This window comes from Abramis brama (genome assembly GCF_963993115.1).
Source record: "Abramis brama genome assembly, chromosome: 1".
Taxonomy (NCBI): Eukaryota; Metazoa; Chordata; class Actinopteri; order Cypriniformes; family Leuciscidae; genus Abramis; species Abramis brama.
In genome coordinates this window covers 29,203,077-29,224,993 of record NC_139963.1, presented here as the reverse complement: position 1 = coordinate 29,224,993, position 21,917 = coordinate 29,203,077, and the positions used below count along the sequence as shown (strand labels likewise).

General features: G+C 37.5%; 1 protein-coding gene across 1 annotated transcript; it reads left to right on the top strand.

Moving 5' to 3' along the window:
- Positions 1-3,394: 3,394 nt before the first annotated feature.
- On the top strand, positions 3,395-20,269 carry ppp1caa (protein phosphatase 1, catalytic subunit, alpha isozyme a). The gene is made up of 7 exons (XM_084135866.1): positions 3,395-3,905; positions 12,914-13,045; positions 14,039-14,269; positions 14,924-15,028; positions 18,738-18,961; positions 19,052-19,186; positions 19,939-20,269. The coding sequence occupies exons 1-7, from the start codon at positions 3,851-3,853 to the stop codon at positions 20,050-20,052; spliced, it is 996 nt and encodes a 331-aa protein (XP_083991992.1). The 5' UTR covers positions 3,395-3,850; the 3' UTR covers positions 20,053-20,269.
- Positions 20,270-21,917: the final 1,648 nt, after the last annotated feature.

Genomic DNA, 21,917 nt, shown 5'->3' with positions numbered 1-21,917 from the left:
CGTTTTCAAATCCATTCAGCTGATCTCCGGGTCTGGCGGTACCACTTTTAGCATAGCTTAGCATACATCATTGAAGTGGACAAGACCATTAGCATCTCTCTAAAAAAAAAATGACCAAAGAGTTTCGATATTTTTCCTATTTAAAACTTGACTCTTCTTTAGTTACATCGTGTACTAAGACCGACGGAAAATGTAAAGTTGCGATTTTCTAGGCTGATATATAGGAACTAACTATACTATGGTACAGCAGCAAAGTTTCTTGATTATTACGCAGGAATGAGAGTATAGTTCCTAGCCATATCAGCCTAGAAAATCGCAACTTTTCATTTTCCGTCGGTCTTAGTAGTAGTACACGATGTAACTACGGAAGAGTCAAGTTTTAAATAGGAAAAATATCGAAACTCTTTGGTCATTTTTTTGAGAGAGATGCTAATGGTCTTGTCCGATTCAATGATCTATGCTAAGCTATGCTAAAAGTGGTACCGCCAGACCCGGAGTTCGGCTGAATGGATTCGAAAACGGTAAAACTCAACTGTTTAACTCTGGGGGAGTTGTAAAATGAGCCTATTATGAGCCACAAGTTACACAACTACCACTTTGACGCTTCAAAAAGGCCATAAAGAGACTGTAAAACTAATCCATATGACTCGAGCGGTTTAGTCCACATTTTCTGAAGAGTCACAATCTTTTTATATGATGAATATTGAATTTAGGCTTTTATTCACATAAACACTGATTAGCAAACATAAACAGAAGCTCAACTGAACCTGCTTCACGCGCGACGTGCTCAAACGAAGCTCAGACGTGCTGCGCAACATGATAATGAACCTCATTGGTTCTCTTACGTCAAGCGAACATGCTTGAGCTTCCACAACTGATGTGTGAGTTGATGAATGTTTATATTTATATATTCTTCAGAAAATTTGGACTAAACCACTCAAACCAGATTCTCTCTCTCTCTCTCTCTCTCTCTCTCTTTGCAAGTCTGTAGATAGGTGAAATATGTATTAGTTAACTGGCTATGACTATTGACACATTTCTATTTAGTTTTGGTTTTAGTAGTTTAGCAGAGTTAACAGAACACTTCCAAGACATTTAATTTCAGCAAAGTTTAATGTTCACAGTTTACAGTTAACACTTGTGCAAACTTCTTAATAATAAAAATAAAATAATTGTTTGAGATTGAACAAAGAACCAAACATGTAGCTTAAAAGTATGAAAGTAAAAATTATTCATTCAAACTCATTCATATTAAAGATGAAATCTTGTTAAACACGTGGTGTATAAGAAAAAATAAAATAATGTGTGTATGATTATTCTTATGGTTATTTCTATGATAAATAATTTCAAACATATTATTCGTGTAATTGATCCATTTATGTTTTTTATCTATTGTCTCTTAATATCATATACTCACAGTTATACTCATATTCATGATATTTAGTTTACTTCTGCTCTGAAAATGCTTACTACGTCTATGTGGGCTAGACATGCTATTTGTCTTTTCCGTTTTCTGCTCAGTGTCTAATATGTGTGGTAGGCTATCTTGTTTATTACTAAGTTTCAAATTAGATGGTTATCTAACCTGGAATTAAGGTAGACTTACAGCTTTAGGCCTATTTGCATTTAAGGAGGCATGATGGGAATACCAACCCGATACGAATTTTACAAGGTGGCTCATACGACCTCACTCGTACGAATTCGTAGGATTTGTGCTTTGCAAAACGCGGGCAGTGAATGGAGAAAAGCGCAAGGTCTCGAGGCGCGCCTTTTAAAAGTTTAACTTATTTTAACTTGAGTGCCGCGTTTTTAGAACGTAGGCTATAGTCATGCGCGAGACACTGCAAAAGACTAGAGCGTTTACACTGAAAAATAAAGTAGCGCAGTGGAATGGAAAAACGTGATTTTCCGGCCTACAGGATGAGAGCTTATTAATTACGAAAAAGATTATCTATTTTTGTTAATTCTTATTTTATTTCAGTTAGTTTTTCAGTAACTGTTGTTAGTTTAATTTAGTTTTAGTTTTTCATTTATGTTGAAATCTCTATTTTATTTCAGTTTACGAAAATGTTTTTTGACCAATAGTTTTAGTCTTAGTTTCAGTTTTCATTTACGAAAATAACCTTTGTAAGTACAAGTTGGCCTGCTGAGAATGTTGTGGAAAATGTCTTCTCTTATTTTATGTTGCGGGAAATTGTCTTCTATGCAAAAGAAGGTCAGGAGTCAGAGCTCTTCAGAAATCAGATTATTATACAATTTGCAATTATTATACCTTTTTCTTATCTGTAATTTTGCAATAACCAAGTGTAACATAACGTGTGGTAATATTCACCCCTCCTGTTTTCCCACTATTAAGTTCTACATCTTTTTCCTTTGTGGCATTCTGCCAATTGATGGCATAACCCTCTTTCATAGGCAAAATGTAACATTCTCCAAGGCCAATTAACTCTTCCCCAGAGGCAAGACACCTCCACGCGACACCTCTTAACAATGGTCTTATTCATTCACTTCGTCTGGTGTTTACCAGAAAATATGCAAAAACTGCAGTGGTTGCACAAACTTCTCATCTTGACCTTTGTAGTCACATAGGCCATAAGGCCTTATAAACACATCTGGCTTTTATTGTATTCAAACTAATTCTACAATTGTTTTCTATAGAATAGATTAAATATTTCAACAAGAATTGCATTAATCCTCACTAAAAAACAACAACCAGCTTACCAGCCAATAAACCAGCTTTTTGTGTGGCTATTTTAAGCTGTTGTTGTCAGTAAAATGCACAAAATATAGTTTGTGAAAATGGCCACAAAAATATTTGAGCCTTTTTCATCAAAATATAGAGCAGAATCTTCTTTGTCAAACATGATGGTGTAAAATAGGTGCCCAGGCCAAACACCGTAACACATATTAACACAACTTTAAAACGCCATCACCAGAATGAAAACTAAACTGAAACTGACCCGCCGTGATTTGTTTTATTTTACAGCAATCAAACAGTGCAACTTGCAAACGGGACACTCTCTCAAGAAAAAGGAGGTGCGGTGTTCCGTAACGTCTAATAGAGGGCGCTAGTGTGTTAGAAAATGATCCAGAAACATGAGGAAACCTGTCATTAAACAATTTTAATCACAGTGTGAGCGCCTCGATATAATAATGTGGCCTTAAACTATTATTTATCATAAAGCATATAGTCCCTAAACCTATAGTACATTATAAGTGCCAGCAATTTCATAGTACATGAACATCCCCTCACCCGCTCTCTCCTTTTTCACCTCATTGACGTCATTACTTTACAACTCGGGGTGGAACTCTGGGAATGAGATGTGAGTGAACATTAGCCAATGAATGACCACACCCTCAGTTCAAATGTGAGATGTAAGCCAATCATCTCCTTGCATTTACAAGCGGAGGCGGGCCCTATCAGTCTCCGTTGATTTCGCTCTTCATCAACACGGTCTTTTTTTAAAGTTCCGTAGACGATGAGAGAAGGGGGGTTGTGAGGATACGGAAAATAGGGACAGTTTGAATATTTTAGATGTTCACGGGACGTAAAAATAATCAAAAGAAGAGGTGAAGGAGTATATCTGGGCGTTTTTTTGTACCACATTAACCATTTCCTGGTGTTTAAATACGGGTAGGCAATAGCTAGCGCCATCAGGCTAACGGCGTTAGCAGTTAGCTATCAACCAAACGACAAAGGAAATATAGCCAGTAAATTCACATTTCCATAACGATATCTTTTATACGCTTTGCTTTTTCGGATTGGGGCCTTATTTTTTGACCAACCACCAAGATAACAGAAAACGGAAGACTCGACCTGTTTGAATAAACCCTACAGAAATCCACTAAAATGGCGGAGCCGGACAAATTAAACATAGACTCCATAATACAGCGTCTCCTGGAAGGTGAGAAGAAATTCAAATATCTTTTAAAAATGAACTGTTTCTCCGAAATGAAACGTGCAAAACCATCAAATACTTGTGCATTTGTGTTTGTATTGCATGTATGTCGTATATTATAGAATAGTAGTTACTGTTAATGATATTTTGTGCTCTGAAAAAAGCCGGGGGAAGTGGAGCGAATTAGCAGATACTAACGTTAGCCAACAATCAGTCTAACGTTACACTAATTTACTAAAAGCTGCCTGCGATTTTACAGTCGGTCACGTATGTCATAATAAAGAACATATATAGATGACAAGTGTATGCTCTTTTTTTTTTTCTCTCATAATCTCATAATGTTAAGGTTATGAGTTGAAAATCGGCCAATATTTCATTCAATGACTACTGGTGTTCCAGTTTTTCAAGTGCTTTTCATTTCTATCTGTGTCCAGTTGTTGTTTATCTTCAATTTCAGCAGGGGAAGTCCTGTGTCTAATTAAAACCTGCAGCAATAGGATTACTTTAACTAATGAGGATGTAGTTAGTAGAAGTGTATTACCAAGTGATCTTCACAATAGAGGCCTTCACAACACGGCATACGTCGTTGAAAACGTGATCACTTTCTTTTTTGCTTAGGAGATTCTGAATTTAAGCTGTTTTATTATCTGAAGATAACATTTCTGTACATCAATTTTTAGTTGTATGCATTTACACTGATTGTAAATACTTTAGCCCTTCCACAGAGTTTAATTATTTTGGAAGCCCAATGTTGTTCAAGGGTCCTTTTTTTTTTTTGTAGTGTTGTTTTACAATTTGATGTTTATTTCTACAAAGTGATATTTCAGAAAATACTTGGTTGTAAATAACAGTTGAGGTTTTAAGTAAAGATCTGCTGGGAACAAACAGAATTTGTTCATCGTCTCTTTAGCTGCACCAGAAATGTCTTTTGTACGTAATGCTTACTGATGCCTACTGAGGTACACTGGGAACCATAGCACAGATGGGCTTAATAAACCTAAGCAAGGAGTTTATTAAATATCTGACTCACATCAAGCATTTGTGTTGCAAAATGAGAATGCTTCAGGCCGTTTTGTAAACTATGTACCATCTTTCCAGCCGTTTCCGTAGCAAAGGAAGTTAAGTGAGGTCGTAAGCTGGCCCACACCGCATCTGAGCCCCTAGAACTCCATAGAGACCTCTTTAGTTTCTGCGGAATTCATCATCCTAAAAATTCATGCAAATCTCCGCCCGTATTAATTTATTAAATATTTTTGGCTTGTTTCATTGTGCTTTCAGCTCCATTTAACAAATTTTGCCATATTTGAATCCATTCTGCAAAATTAGCCTACATGTATTTGCAGATTCTGTGTGGGCCTCTTCATGAGTAGTTGTGAAGTTTAGACATCACAATTACTGATGGTGCTGGGTTGTTGGGTCTGCCTTTGCAAGAGTGATTGAACCGTTTTAATTTTATTTATTTGGCATGAAATTGAATGTCTCTTTAGTATTTTTCATGTATAATAAAAGGAAAAGACACACACACACACAGTCACACAAAGAAAACATTTTCCACGTACATTGTACCTTTTACCTATTGGCTTTGGGTTCTGTTGGCAGCACGGTTGTGTAAACCTTGTTTTTTTTTCTGCAAATCGCAGTTAAAAAAAAATAAACAAGCCTGATAATAGTTGTATATAAATCTCCTTATGTAATCCTGCTGTCCTATTTTCCCTCAAAGCTTGATGCCTTCATCCGAAGTCCTGATTCTCCTGAGTATATATTTTTTTATGGCTGATAAAAGATTACACAGATATCGCTATTTTATAGATAATAATATTATATATTTCATATAGATATTATATTAATTTATTGTTCCTATAATGGTCATATCTACTCTGATATTATATAAATGTAGGGAATATTTAGTGAGTAGAGACTGAGTTATGTTTTCCTGCTCTCAACTCAACTTTTATTTATAAAGCACTTTCAAAACCATTAGAATGGACAGCACTTTGGTCCATAAGTAATAAATAACTCTAAAATACATAGAATTTTTTATGCTGTTTTTTAGGGGTATAACGATATTCAAATCGAACCGAAAAACGGGGATACACCACCCACGATACGTATCCCGATACTCTCATGGCGTACCGAAGACGCCTCACCCCCTGATACCCCGGCCCAGCCCTGGCTCAATGGACCTCGTGTGTACACAACGAATACAGAGTTGTAGGCTAACCACCATTAACACCATATAATAGCAAGCTTCATGTTTTGTTACTTTCGATAATAAGCAAGGTGTAATCTTTCAAATTCTGTCTATTTGATCACGAAATTCAAACAATAAATGGCGCTCTTTGATGTGGTGTGACAGACCACTGTACTAGGCTCCTCATTTAAAACAGCAGCGAGTGCGAGTAAACGCGATTCTCTTCCTCAGTTACAGAATAAACATGAATGGACACCTGAAGGTATGTTGAAAGATACAGTATACTTACTGAAATGCATCATAACTCGTGTAACCGATCAATCAGTGTTTCAGCAGCGGAAAGACGTCAATAAAACAGCTTAGTTTGTCACATAGCATTATATTTACCTCAGGCAAGTCATTCAGTGTCAACAGCTTGTTGGTTCCTAAATGAACTCTTGCACTAAATAAATGCACTATATTACCCTATATATTATATTTTACTTAACCCGTTAATGATATCTTGATTATTTAATGTATGTTTAAAATATCTGTCATGAAAATGACAGCAACTGTACATTTTTATATTTCAATAACGAATTAGAGTAAAAACATAAGTTAATGCAAAAACTGCCTTATGTGCAGTTTTCATATAATGTGTTGAGTGTTGATTTATTATATCTAAAAATAAATAGCATCTGAATTTAGGCTAAAAGTCTAGGCTCTGTTGTTAACCTTTAATGTTATCGTATTGTGCGGGCTACCTATATAGTTTACAGCATTGGCAGTTCTTTTTGTTTTTATCCTTGCAAAATGTTTAATTGTAATTGAATTATTTTGAAGACAAAGATACAATTTGTTCATTAAACCACTGTAAAAAAAAAAAAGAAAAAAGAAAGCAATTTTACCTTTCTACACCCCCCACCCCCACCCCACCGAACCAAACTGAGACGTCAAAACCGCGGGACATACCGAACCGTAAGTTTTATGTATCGTTACACCCCTACTGTTTTTATGCTGTTCTCTGTATGATATGCTGTTCTCTGGACCAAAGTTGTTGCTGTCAGTGATTTTGAGGGTAGGGAAAAAAGCACATTGCTCTGACATGCAGATATGGTCAGACTCTGTATGCAGGCAGGTTGTGCTCAACAATACACACGTATAATACAGTGAACGTATCAGAGTGTCCTATTTACCAAAGTTTTCTTATGTACTTGGGTTACTGTGCTTGTAGGTTGGAAATAATTACAAGAAGTTACGTAACTTAATCCTCCCTTTTAATGAACCCAGCGGTGTGTCTTTTGACAGGCAGTACCCTTTTCTTTTTTTTTTTTTAAATCCGGATCCTAAGACTGGAATGTTCAGTGATTCCAGCTTTTAAGTCTAGATCCTTTTGGTTCATGCTGTTCTATACTGCAGCACTGTTGTGCCCAAACTCCCAAAGCCTCATGGCCAACGAACGGAAAATCAATTGTACTGATTACAGGTGACATGAAGGAAACTTTTGCACGTAGACTGTTGCTTTTGGTTTTTTTATGCTGGTTGCTGTGTTTACCCAGCATCTGCTAACATTTGTCATTCTGTTGAGGTGTCACATAAATAAGTTGTTTTCTTCTCCTCAGATTATCCCTCTATCTCATTGCCTTCATTGGATTAAGTGTAGAGGGTATCACCTCTGAGAACTTGCAGATTCCGAGGGAAAACACATGGATGTCCGTGTGATGACCGTCTTCATTACGATTAAGCACTGGACTGTTAGCATGACTGTATTTACCCATCGCATGAGATGGCTAGATGCAAACTTGTAGTTAAATTTGATTGCCTTTTTTGTTATCTGTGATTATTTAAAGAACTTAACACACTTACGAGCTACCGTTCAAGTGGTTTATTTATCAACCAAGTACACCCCCTATTTGGTGGGTGGTTGAACTGTTCTCTGCACTACTGTTTTTCTACTTATTTATGGAATTTAGCACACCTAACTTAGAACCCCTGTGGTTATTGTTTGAGTGGTTTGTTTGTTTGTTTGTCGTATAGGTCCACCCCCAACCTTGTGTTGGGTCTAAGCTCTGTGATGCTTATTGGCCCCGTGACTAACTTTAGAGCAAGTGCTGTTAGGGCATTAGCCGGCCTTAATCTGGGTTTAAAGTGACGAGCGGCAAGATCCTATTTATACCCACTTTTCACTGGCTGAGCTGACAGGCTTCCGGTCACCGTCCTGGCCCTCAGATCACTCAAGTGCTGAAACCTTAAAGGCCTCCTTTTTTGAAACTCCTCCTAACTGTTATACCACACCATTGGTGCACGTTTGGTGCACATCATCTGATTTGTTTGCTCAAAAGTCCTTAAAATGAAACCAAGGTAGTTAGCGTCAGTTATCAGCAGTGGTGGACGAAGTACACATACCATGTACTTGAGTTAAAGTAAAGATACTCAAGGTAAAATATTACTCAAGTAAAAGTAGAAGTGCTGCCTTTAAACATTCACTTGAGTAAAAGTACAAAAGTATTTGCCTTCAAATGTACTTAAGTATCCAAGTACTATGATTTTTTTTTATTGCTATAATGTTCTATTATAATTTTTGTCACAAGACTCTTGCTTAACTCAGTCTACGTGAAGACTCTGTCACTCTTGGCACATCAATCTATTAATAAAATGACATTAATTAGTCTATATATATACATGTACATGCAACATATACTGTACATGTTTTTCATGAGCGTCTATGGTCATAATTATAAACATCCTAATGTTATGATACATTCACATAAACCTGCACAATGCCATTGAATATATATACACACTACATTATAGGAGCAGCCAATTTCCCTACAAAATTAAACACCAAAACGTATTAATGCAGTGTTTCTGCTACTCCTCAGAAAGAAAAAAAATGCTATTATATGCAAGTAATTTTAGTGTCAACGTAATAAGCAATGTTCATTATGCGTCAGTATTTACCGATAATTGCTGCAATAATAGCTGCTGCTCTCTGCCCCACTTAAAATTATTGGCAACACAAATTGTTTGGAACTATTGAGAGCTACACGAATCACGTGACCGCGCGGCGGCGAGATCACAGTAGGCTTGTTCGACTTGAAACGGCACACTGCACAGACCAATCGGTGAATGACATTAAAATACTGCAAGAGCGATTAGAGAGTAGACGGCTCTGTATGCTTTTCAATCGCTCTCGTGATTTCGCTCTATACTTTGATGTCATAAACTGATCGGTCTGTGCAGCGCCGGTTCAAGTCGAACAAGCCGTGTGTGTCGCAACCTCTTATATACTGTCTATGGTCTCAACTCTAATATTTAACAGCTCTGGTTCGCGCTTAGTAGATACCACCAAGGCAAGTTCAAAACAAAGCGCGCACGTTGTAGGCTACTGTGATTGGTGGCTCGTTTGACCAGTTAAGTTTTTATCCACTCATAAATAAAAAGGAACGACTGATTTTGAAAATGTAGTAGAGTAAAAAGTAAGATATTTGACTTTGAAATGTAGTGGAGTTAAAGTAAAAGTCTTCCCAAATTTAAATACTTCAGTAAAGCACAGATACGCAAAAAAGCTACTTAAGTACAGTAACGAATTACATTTACTTCGTTACTGTCCACCACTGGTTATCAGTAACAAAAAAAAGTGAAGTGCTTGTTCCCTAATATGAAAGTCAAATTCAGTGTATTATCTCTCCTTTGTTGTGCAGAGGTGAGAAAGTGAAATGTAACTTCCCAGGTAACTTTGATGCAAACACACGCTGTTCGTGACATAGTAGCAACCATACAATATGCATTATCAAAATGTACAAACAATAAACCCAAGGGAAGGTGAATATAGATCTTGTGCAAATAAATGGCACACAATGTCAAACACACTAGTTAGTTCAGTACCAAATCGATATTAAAATAAAGGAAATGTAACAGTTTTTGCAATTCTTTTTCAATTGCAATAATGCAATAGTTTTTCAATTTTTTTTTATGTAATTCTTTTTTTTTTGTCATGACAGAGCTGAATTTTCAGCAGCCATTCATTACTCCAGCCTTAAGTGTCACAAATATGCTGATTCGGTGCTCAAGAGCAATTATTATGGTATTAATGTTGAAAACTTGTGCTGCTTATTTTTTTTATTTATTTTTGCAAACTGAATTTTTTTTCAGGATACTTTGATTAATGGAAAGTTCAAAAGAACAGTTTATTCAAAATGTGAGTCTTTTATAATGTCTTTCCTGCATAAAATTAACTTCTTAAAAGAAAAAAACTTTTGAATAGTAGTCTACAGTACATGCTTGAATGGCAGCTACTTGGTCAAAATAGTGATGTATCATAGTGATTGATGTAATTTAAGTTTAATTTCCAAATTGAAGTTATATCATTAAAAATTAAGTAATTGTTGCTTTGGTATGTAAATTGATATTGACAATTGTGAAATTTCAGTGGTATGCTCTGACATTTTAGTAATGTGACACTGCATGGCATGCAGGAATTTTTCACTTTACACTGTGAAGTGTGCTGTGGGTGTCTTTTAAACAGCTGCACGAATATGTATTCAATGTGGGTGAACATTCAGTCAGCCAGCTGTTTTTCTCTGTGGACTGTCACGTTGAATGAGACATCTTCTGTAGAGATGGGTGGATGCAAAGAAACATTTTGTCATGCACTGTAAAATTGTTTTGGCAGTAACATTGTTCAGTTTGTATGATGTGGGCATTGTGATTTCATAACATTTCAGTACTGACTATTTGTGTCCTTGGTTAATTTGTGTAAAGCAGCATTCTTTAAACATTTATTTAGAGGTGTAGCCTGGTTGGATTGATTTTGTGATTATGCACAAATAAGCCATCTTCCAAATCCTTGCATAACTGCCCGATTATGTGAGTCACCGGGATACGCTCCGTGTATGCTACAGTATTTCTTGCCTGAAGGAAGCCATGTGAAATGTATATTTAAAACCCAACAATGGCTTGACTACAACTGCAGGGATGCTTATTTTTACGTTCTGAACATCCCATGCATGGATGCATTTAAGATTTTTGCCCATTGTGACCTCGGAGATGGCCGCTTCAGCCCTTTCCAAATAGGTGGCAATATTTGTTTCCATTGCAGATGCATCATATGTGCTTTCTTTCATCTGCTGCTGCCAGCTAAACTCTCGAACAGCGCGGCATGCTGCCTATCTAAAAGGGCATGTTTGAATAATACCACAGGTCTGCGTTGTGTGAGATGACAGTCTGTTTAGACCCTGCAAGCCTTCCGTCACAGCAGGCCAGCAAATCTCTTTGGGGCTTTTTTTTTTGTGTGTGTGGGGGGGTCTGTTGACCCATGTTTTTTTTTTTTTTTTTTTTGTGTGTGTGAATATTTAAATATATCTGCAATTTTAAATCAATCTTAAATTGCACATGGTCTTTAACACTGAGGCCATCCATTTTGGTTTGCAGTAACAGCAAAAAAAAAAGAAAAAAGGGTCGGTAGGTAGGTCTATATTTTTATATATATAAAAAAAAAAAATCGGGGGTCGGGGGGGAGAACATTTTTCACTGATGTCTAGGGGCTGTTCACACCAGGCCACTTCATGCGTTTTCTCAGATCGGATTGCAATCTGATTTATCAAAACGATTCCATTTACACCTGGTTACATATACAAATGTGTGTTGTTGTTTTTTTTTGCGGATATAAATCCGATCTTCAATTCCCGCTATATGCAGATTTAATGGAGTGCACGTCACCGAAAGCAACAGTTATGAGATACATTATTTTATTGATCATCAACTAAAATTTCTGAATCAAAGCCCGCAATAAGAGAAAGCGGAAACAGCCCTGGTAAGATCATTTCGTTTCTTTACATTTAATGAAGATGATTGTGTGTTAAGCGTCTGCGACTTACTTTCACTTTGATTTGCGATAGCACGTTGATGCTCAGCTTCTCATCTGCGGCGATGCGTGTTGCAGTAGCGTCGTCATATCTGACTAAAACATGACATATAGCCTATAACACGCTCTCACATGTTTATTTTTTAATAAACCATATTCAACAACATATAAAAATGAAATAATTTTTAGAGTAAAGCCGCAGCCATCATTACCAAGCAACAAACCATTGACAGTGAATGAAACGAAGCGAACTTAGCCTACAGGCCGTAGTGTGACATGCGTTAACCAATGGTGTAAACATAATCATAGATGACGTGCCACGGGTTTTTATTTAAAAGAAAGAACGTAGCTTATGTTTGTATGTAGGTCTAGGCAATTTATATTCACAATACTTAATAACTAATATTATTTTATTGCATTTGTATTAGTTGTTTGAAGAGTTAAAAAAAAAAAATCGGTCGGTCTTAATGCATTTTACAACTGGCAAGTCGGTCGGACTAAAAGGGGAAAAAAATAAATAATTGGGTCGGTACTAAATTGACAGGGTCGGTCGGGTTACGGCAAACAAGAATATTTTTAAGGATGGCCTGAGCAGCTGTGCCTCGGAAAAGAAATATCTTTACCACGCATTGTGGTTTATAAAAGCCATATGTGCGGTTGTGCTAGTGTGGACAAAGTGAAGCGCTAAGGACTGCTTTAACAAACCTGCTAAATTCTGTAAATGCCTTTGCTGGGTCTTGCGCGGTTGGGGTTCCTGTTTCAGCAGAGACACATGATCTAGTGTTTGAGTGCACTGACGTCTGTGCGTCACTTTTCTGTACATCCCATCACTTCAGAGAGCCTCTCATCCTCTAGCTCTTCCTAGTTTTTAAAAGCACTTATTTTCTGATAACTGGGTCTAATCTGGCACATTTGCTTTTTGTTTGTTTTGGCCTGATTCCTACTATTCTCATTTTGTCTCTTTTGTGCTTTTTCCAGTTAAAGGCTCCAGGCCAGGCAAGAACGTACAGCTGACAGAGAGTGAAATCCGTGGCCTCTGTCTCAAATCCCGAGAAATTTTCCTCAGCCAGCCGATCCTGCTGGAGCTGGAAGCACCGCTCAAGATCTGTGGTATGTTTGTCCTAGTGGGTTCCCACGATCATGGAAAACCTTAAAGGGGTCATATGACGGTTCTAAAAAGAACATTATTTTGTGTATTTGGTTTAATGCAATGCTTTTATGTGGTATTAGGTTTCAAAAAGTCATTATTTTACACATACCGTTCATTATTATTGCTCCTCTATGCCCCGCCTTTTTGAAACGCGTAGATTTTTACAAAGCTCATTGTTCTGAAAAACACGGTGTGCTCTGATTGGCCAGCAATCCAGATTGGCCCGAATACCCCAAGCGAGTGATGGAAATGTCACGCCCCTTACCATATTTGGAACATCAGCTCCCATTGCAATAACGACAGGTGATAATGTCAATACTACCTTATCAATTTGAGCGCGAAACTGATCCGGAAAATGCAGATGACCAAGCTGATCGATCAACTTTGCCAGTGCAACTGGACCAGAACATATCAGATTGGTATGGTTTTATTTCATTGGGGACATAATTGTTGATTATAATGATGACTTATACTGTCTTTTTACGCGCCGCGCTACGGGGGAGAGAACACTATGTAATCATAAAACCATGTCTGCATTTGTGATCGTAGAAATGACAAACAAGCGCTACTCTATACTGCTCAAAACTCCAAATTTATCCATATTAAAAAATACTTACTGTGCTGTGTCTGTGAGTCAGAAGTGCCAGACTGTACTTGCAAAGATGGAATTGCCCCACTTTTTAGAATCAGCCTTTGTGCACAGCCGGCCTTGTACTCTCCCAGGTTCTGGAAACAGTCTGTTGTAGATTTGGCTGAGCCTTAACTTTTACAGAGAATATCTCTGCAGATCTTATACATGAACAAATAGCTACATAACACGCTAAAGAAAAAGGAAAACAAGAAATTGCATCATATGACCCCTTTAAAGGAATTCAGATCTAAATTAGTGGAAATTATTAAATTAATGAAATTATTATACTGAACAATTTTTTTTTTTTCTGTTGCATGTGCAGGTGATGTTCATGGCCAGTACTATGACCTCCTTCGTCTCTTTGAGTATGGGGGCTTTCCTCCTGAAAGCAACTACTTGTTCCTGGGGGACTATGTGGATAGAGGGAAACAGTCTCTAGAGACCATTTGCCTCCTGTTGGCCTACAAAGTCAAATATCCTGAAAACTTCTTCCTTCTGCGTGGCAACCACGAGTGCGCCTCTATCAACCGTATATATGGCTTCTATGATGAGTGTAGGTATCAGTATAAATTCTGAATTTGATCTCTTACAACTAGGGCTGGGCGATTTGACAATATTATCGTATATATACACGATGTCTTGCAAGTGTCTCGATGTTGATTATAACAGTCAGTTACCAGACTATCATCGACAATATACGATAATGACATATATAATTCACATAGCCGCATAGTTACCATACACACATTTATTCACATGCAATAGCATGAATGAAATATTTTCTATAGGCTAGCAGTTAGTAGGGTTAGGAATAGAAAATCGATTCCAGTTCTTGATATTATTATTATTATTATTATTATTATTATTATTATTATTAAGTGTTAAGAGAACACTTCTGGATGCGTGCTGTTTTCTTGCTGCGCAAAGCCCAGCTCTCATATAGTGCACGGACAAATATACACACACACAATTATTTCCAAATATGCCCGCAAACGCAGTCAGTTTTGTCTTAAGTGAACTTAAACGGTCGGCCTATAGGATAGACAATATAATTGGATATTGCGGTATTTTTTTAAGGCGATTATAGACAAAATATTTTTTACATATCGCCCAGCCCTACTTACATCTTCATAAATGCTTATGCCTTTCCCATATACACATTTCATGATTTTGAATGCTCATAAGCTATTTTTTTCTATCCTCTAAGGTAAGCGACGGTATAACATTAAGCTGTGGAAGACCTTCACAGACTGTTTCAATTGTTTACCTGTGGCTGCCATTGTAGACGAGAAGATCTTCTGTTGCCATGGAGGTGAGTGCAGGCAGAGGTCTTCTGTCCCCATGGCAATTTTAATGTTCTGCCATAACTCCTGTATTGACTTTGCAATTTCCCTGGATAAGTTAAATATAGCTGTTTATAGCCATATGACTGGGAGACCATAAAGTTTGGTTCATTTGATTGGCACGAAATCTCAACGACACACCAGGGGTCTAACTAGAGTCCTCATAAAAAGAGAGTTTTGTGTACACTTCATTTAAGCTAGTGTGGTTTTGCAAATGATGTGGCAGTAATCTGCTCTGGAAATGAACCGTAATTGATTAGTTTTTTTCTTTTGTGATTGTCATCATATCCTCAAAATATCTGCTGTGCTTAGCAATGAAATGCAGTAAATATGAACTGTTTTAAACATGAAGATCCAGATGGAGTGCTCATATAAAGATCAGGGCCTGAATTTCTTTTTTTAAACTGGGGGGGGATTCCCCCCTTACATGGGTCACATGGGGGGATCTAAAGATTATGGCGGGGAGAATAACTTTTGATGCATCGGTCTAATTTAATCATCTTCATTTATTAATATCTACAGATTTGTATGCATGAATTGTGCATTTCCAGGTCTCAAAACAGTTAATAACAAAACAAACAAAAAAACTTTATACAAAATACACCATGCTCTTCTTCAAATTGACATTAGGCCTAGGCTATATATCAATGTCTCTCTATTTCAGTGTCGTTCATGTGTTTCAGTTCAGTTCAATTCTTTGCTTTTTTTTAAAACGTCATACAAAATATGCCATGCTCTCCTTCAAATTGATATTAAGAACTCAGTTTAAACTATATGCATTTATGTCTCTCAGTTTCAGAGTCTTTCATGCGCATAACAATAGAAAACAAGGAGAAACGCACAGTCACATGCTCAAACAATCAACAACGTCGCTCTAGATGTGTAAAAACAAGTGAAAGCGCTGGCGCGCCGCTGTCTCCTTTCCACAAGCGCTTGCTGTCCCGTGGCGTCTGTTGTTGCTATGCAACCATGAACTGCACTCTCCATGATGACAAGGAAGTATCAGCAAAAGATTAATAGATTTCTAGCCCTTGCATTAGCTTTACTACTAGATATATTTATGGAGATGAAAAATAATAAGGCGCCCTGTACAGCTATGATCAGCTGTTCGGCCGAGCATTCAATGTTGTTACGCTGTAAGCTGATCAGTTGGTTCGTTGCTGCCGCGCTCTTACTCGCACACCATAAAGAGCAAAATGGTTTTTAATGTTTAAATTTCTTGATTAAAATGACATAATTTGGAAGCGGATAATTTCTTCACAAACAGCTCATTATGACTCAATGTTAGAATGCTGCACCTACACTCGATAGTGTGAATAAGATCAGCGCAACGCAGACCACTGCATTGACAGCGTGAAACATATGATCTGTCTACGGCCAGGGCTCAGCGGAAGACAGAGAATGCCGGTCCAGCGCTGATTGAGGAATTAAATTTGAAAATAAAAGACAGTTTGACATCTTTTTTCTCGCATCTGTGAATTTGTTTTTTAATCATTTGCACTGAGATGAAGCAAATCTATTTGTGCGGGAATTTCCTGCACTATAAAAGTTAACCTTGCGGGAATGGTTTAAATTATGCGCAATCCCCGCATTCCCGCACCGAAATTCAAGCCCTGAAAGTATGTTACAAACTTTACATGAAGACCCTAAAGAATCATACCAACTTGTAGAAAATGGGCGTCCGATGACCCCTTTAAATAATCTTGCATTTTAAAGACTGATATTATACAGCAGGGGTCGGCAAGTAACTTTGGCCGCGGGCCAATATTTTTTTTAGCCAGTAGATGGCGGGCCAAATTAAAACCAAAAATAAAAAGATGAAAAACGACTTGTTTTTCCATTATTTATTTCCTGAACTAAAATGAAAAAAACGAATAACGACGGGTTTTCTGATTTTCTGATTGTGCTCAGATCAAAAATAGAAAAAAATAATTACTGGATTAGACAAATTTTAATTTTGAATTTGAATTTTGAATTTAACACCTTAGGCATGATATATCAAGGAAATCATTTTAAACAGATCAAGTACTATTGTGGTAACAGATTACAGCCATTTTAATAAAGGTGTGAATAGCAATCATGCCTCATTCGCTTACAGTCCGACTTTTGAACTTTATTCCTTTTTTTTATTATTATTATTATTTATTCGGGACACACACATACACACCTAAAAGGTTTAAGAAGGTCTGCGCGGGACTCTTTTTTTCCATCCCGCTCCCACAAGGTTCTATTCAGGAACTGCTTAAATTAAAATACACACTGTGTTCACCCGCTTTATTTCCCGACCTGAGGGGTCCGCAAAATTTAGATCTCCTTTCCATAATCTCACATTCAAATGTCTCTAACGGAAAGAAGGAGATTAAGTGGCCTATAATAATTATAAATGCTATACAAAAATTGGGTTCGTGTCAATATAAATATTAGGCTATTTTAACATTGTACTGTCAGCAGAGAAAAAAAATGCCACAGGAAAAATTTATGAAATATAAATAACATAAATTGAATAGGACAAAGCCTATCACTCAAATTTCAAATTGCCCTACTGACAAATGAAGTAGGCTATTTTCTGCCGAACTATTTCAAACATCCTTGCAAAAAAAGAATGTTGTTGACTGACAATGGTTTCAGTACCAAACAGCTCCTCGAAGGTGTACAGGTGGTCAGAATTAAGTGCAGATACGCTGTCAAAAGATGTCGGGAGTGGGCTATTGTCAGTCAGACCGCCCACTCAGTCCAAAGTACACCAGAGTTCTGACCGCTACCGTCTTTTGACGTGCGAATGCACACAAAGTGGTCAAGCTTATAACTAGACGCGGCAGGCGCGAATTTGACGCGCTATTCGCGTCCGGTGTGAACGCACAGTTATACTTTAAAATGTAATCCCACGCTGCATGATTCCCTATGTGCGTTTCACACAGTATGCGGCGGTGAAATCGCCGCGCGACTACGGCTTTTCTCAAGTATTGGAAGAGTTTTGTGCAGCATTTAGGACTTCCAAAATAATCCGGCGGGCCAGAAAATATTGCTGGCGGGCCGCCAGTTGTCGTTCCCTGTTATACAGAGATCATACTATCCTTACTAATAGTGATATTAAACAGATTTTAAGGCTTAATATCAAGAAATGTGCATTGTACAATAAAGTGCTCCAAATAAAGTTTATTATATTTATATCAGTAAGTCTTAAGCGATATGTCAGTAAATATATGAATGGATTTGTAGTATACTTAGTATGAAATAAATGTATTTTAAATACATTTGGTGTAGGTTTTTTTTCCCACCTGGGTCCTTTACTGATTGAGTTCACTGAATCATGGTTACTGAATTAACATTTCATTTATGAATTGTAATCCTTTACTTTTAGTCATGTCTTTTGAAAGTAAGAAATATTAATGGTGTTATATTAAATATTTGTCCTAAATGTTTCTAAAATTATATTTCATTTTTTGTTATAAAACATTTTAAAACTTATAAGCTTTTTATAGGAGACATGTTAAGACCTTGTCTCATTTAAATTCGAATCACCAATCTGTATTGAAGGATTCTGACATCATTTCTTCATCTTGCTTGTAAAGCTGTTTAGAAATGTGGTGTTTTGCAGCCCCACAGTGTCTGGATGCACAAAAAAAGCTGCTCCCTAAAAATGCACTGTGAAATAAAATGAATTGTTTTCTGCTCCAGGCCTCTCTCCAGACCTGCAGTCAATGGAGCAGGTGCGGCGCGTCATGCGGCCCACGGATGTGCCTGACCAGGGGCTGCTGTGTGACCTGCTTTGGGCCGACCCAGACAAAGACGTGCTAGGTTGGGGAGAGAATGACCGTGGTGTGTCCTTCACCTTCGGTGCAGACGTGGTGGCTAAATTTCTTCACAAACATGACATGGACCTAATATGCAGGGCACATCAGGTTAGTATATGTTCTGCTGTTGTAGGAATGCTTTAACAAAGCCTTGTAACATTAATAGACTACAAAATGTGACGTTATCATCTTGTGCAGGTGGTGGAGGATGGTTATGAGTTTTTTGCGAAGAGACAGTTAGTCACCCTGTTCTCCGCTCCCAACTACTGTGGCGAGTTTGATAACGCCGGGGCCATGATGAGTGTGGATGAGACACTCATGTGTTCCTTCCAGGTAAGAGATGAGCTGTCATTTTCCTCCCTGTCTTTTGCCTATACCTGATTACAAGGCGTTCCAGTTTCTCTGCAAATACATAAAGTATAATTTGATGGTCTGGCCAACTTCCTCTGTAGATTTGCATTAGGTCATCTCTGGAACATTTGTTCTCTGTGTTTACAGTGATTCTATTGTTCTGTTCTAAAACCTAGTGCGCTGCCTACAGATGCTTTTTAAGGCATCATGGGCACGCTCTCAGCATAAAGACAAAAAAAAACTAGGCAACCTAATTATACAACCATCTAAGATTGCTCATTCTAAATGTGCAGTCACATTAGCAAAATGGTGGGGAAACGAGGCACATTTGTCTGTCATTATTGTAGTGATTTTTAATCAAGTTCATTTATTTTTATAATTTGGGGGGGAAATGGATCTTAAATATCTTCCAGTTTCTATTTCAATGAAAATTTTTTGCTATGAAAATAACTAAAGAAGCTGGCATAGTTAAAAATCAGTATGTCAAACTGCATTCAAATCGATTGTTAGTCAAGTCTCTCACACAGAGGTACTACCTATGTAGAGGGTTTTGAATTAGTCAGTTGTGAAGTTCTATGGTGGTTAGGATGGTCCCTATGTAGGTAGCTCACTAGATTTTGAAACGGAGCTTATATGCACCAAAGCGCTCTCTCTGTGGGAGGACGTGGCTATATTTGGAAGTCTGTGAGCTGTCGTGCGCCGTTGCTCACTCTCGTCCTCTGTCTTTTTCTCAGATCCTTAAGCCAGCTGATAAGAAGCTGTACTACGGTGGAGGAGGTGGAATGGGCTCAGGACGTCCAGTCACCCCACCGCGAAATTCAGCCAAGGGTGGAAAAGCCAAGAAATAACACCCGCTGGATGATCCCTCCACCCCCAACGTCGTCTCTCCTGAAAATTCCCTGTTCTCTCCCTACTCTTTCTCTACCTCCCTTCTTTCTTTCCATCTCCAAATGGCTATAAAGCAAAACAGTACCCAGGGTTGAAGTCCTTTTCTCTCTTTCTTTTTTAAATTTTTTTTTCTTTTCTTCATGTAACTTTACAAATGTGTTTTTATATATATATATATATATATATATATATATATATATATATATATATATATATATATATATATATATATATATATATATATATATATATATATAAATATAAATAAAATAAGACTGCGTGTGTGAGCATCGGTTATGTTTGTTAGGCTCTTTGTGTTTGTCTTTCCACCCATCCTTCCCTTCCCCTCCACCGCTCATTGCCCCCATCTCTCCACCTGTCTCTGTCAGGGAGCCTCTGACGAAGTCTACATTTGAACTCCCAGCCAGGCTCTGGGAAAGATTGAGACACAGAGGGGTCAAAGGGGGCCGGTCGAGAGGTGCGGGTGAAGTCCCCCTCACTGTTTATGTCCTGACACCCTCCTGCATTGTTTTAAACACAGAACTTGCACATCCTGCATTAGTTAGAGAGCCAGTCTGAGTGAAATGTGATAAATGTATACACACACGCAGGGAGAATGGATGTGCAGAGAAAGCGTGAGGTAGAGAAGAGACTGTCACAGGTGCATAATTTCCATTTAGAGATCCAGTGATTTAAAACAATCAATCATGTTGGAACTTTTTACTTATTTTTTTCCTTTTCTTTTTTTTTTGTAGTTGGATCACAACAAAAGCTTTGAAATTCTTTGCTTACTATGTGTGTTTTTTTAGTGTCTTTTTTGAAAGACAATTATCAATAAAGAGAACTTTATTTAAACATCCTGTACTATCTATCTTACTGTGTCCCATTCTCCCAAGTTATGACTCTCTTCCTCAGGTGTTGCGAATCTGTCCTGTTCTTTGTTTTCTTTCGTTTTATTTGTTTATTTAACTAAAGTGGATTGAATGTAGTCTTTTAGGGTTGACCAAAGTTGACATTTGCTGAGAAGGACCGAGATTGTACACCTAATCATTTTCTGTTTGTCTCCAACTTGCTTGCTGCCGCTTTCTCTCTGTCTGCTTCCTCTCAACAGTAAACTCAGTCTCCCTTTGCCTTCTAATTATGCTATTCTCCATTTTACCTGTTTGATTACTCACATAATTACCCTTATCTGTCCTATTGCTCTGTCCTTTTCACTTGTTGATAGTTAGCATTGTCTGGGTTTTGAAGCACTGGGTGACACCCAGCTCCTGGATCTTGCTTTGCCAGCTCAACTTGTCTCTTACCTCTAGAGATCTGTTGTCCTATTCATTCCCCTCCCTCCATTTCAAACTGTGTGTTCTGAGTTGCCAGACAGGATTTAAAGTTTGATCCATTTAAATCTCAGAGGAGTTGCTACTGTAATTAGGGTTTAAGAATTTTGTTTGCCTCAAACTCATATCACTGGTTCCAGCAGGTGGCGCATTTCACAAAATACTAGTTCTTCTATATGTTCATAGGGGATAAGAATATTGCAAAGCAATACACTAGTGTCCTCTGCTGGCTCAAAGACACTGTCATTAGTTTTTTTTTTTTTTGTTTTTTTTTAAATGTTGTCACCTGCTTAAAATGTTCTGAAATTAATAGTTTTGTAATTTAAAGCAGAGTAGCAACATCTAAAATTATTTAAATAAGCAGGTAATCTTTGGTTAAGCGTGTAGATTAAATGTCTTTTATAATATGAAAGAAAAAGAAAAAATATAAACCAGGGGTGTCCAAACTCAGTCCTGGAGGACCACTGTCCTGCAGAGTTTAGATTCAACTTGCA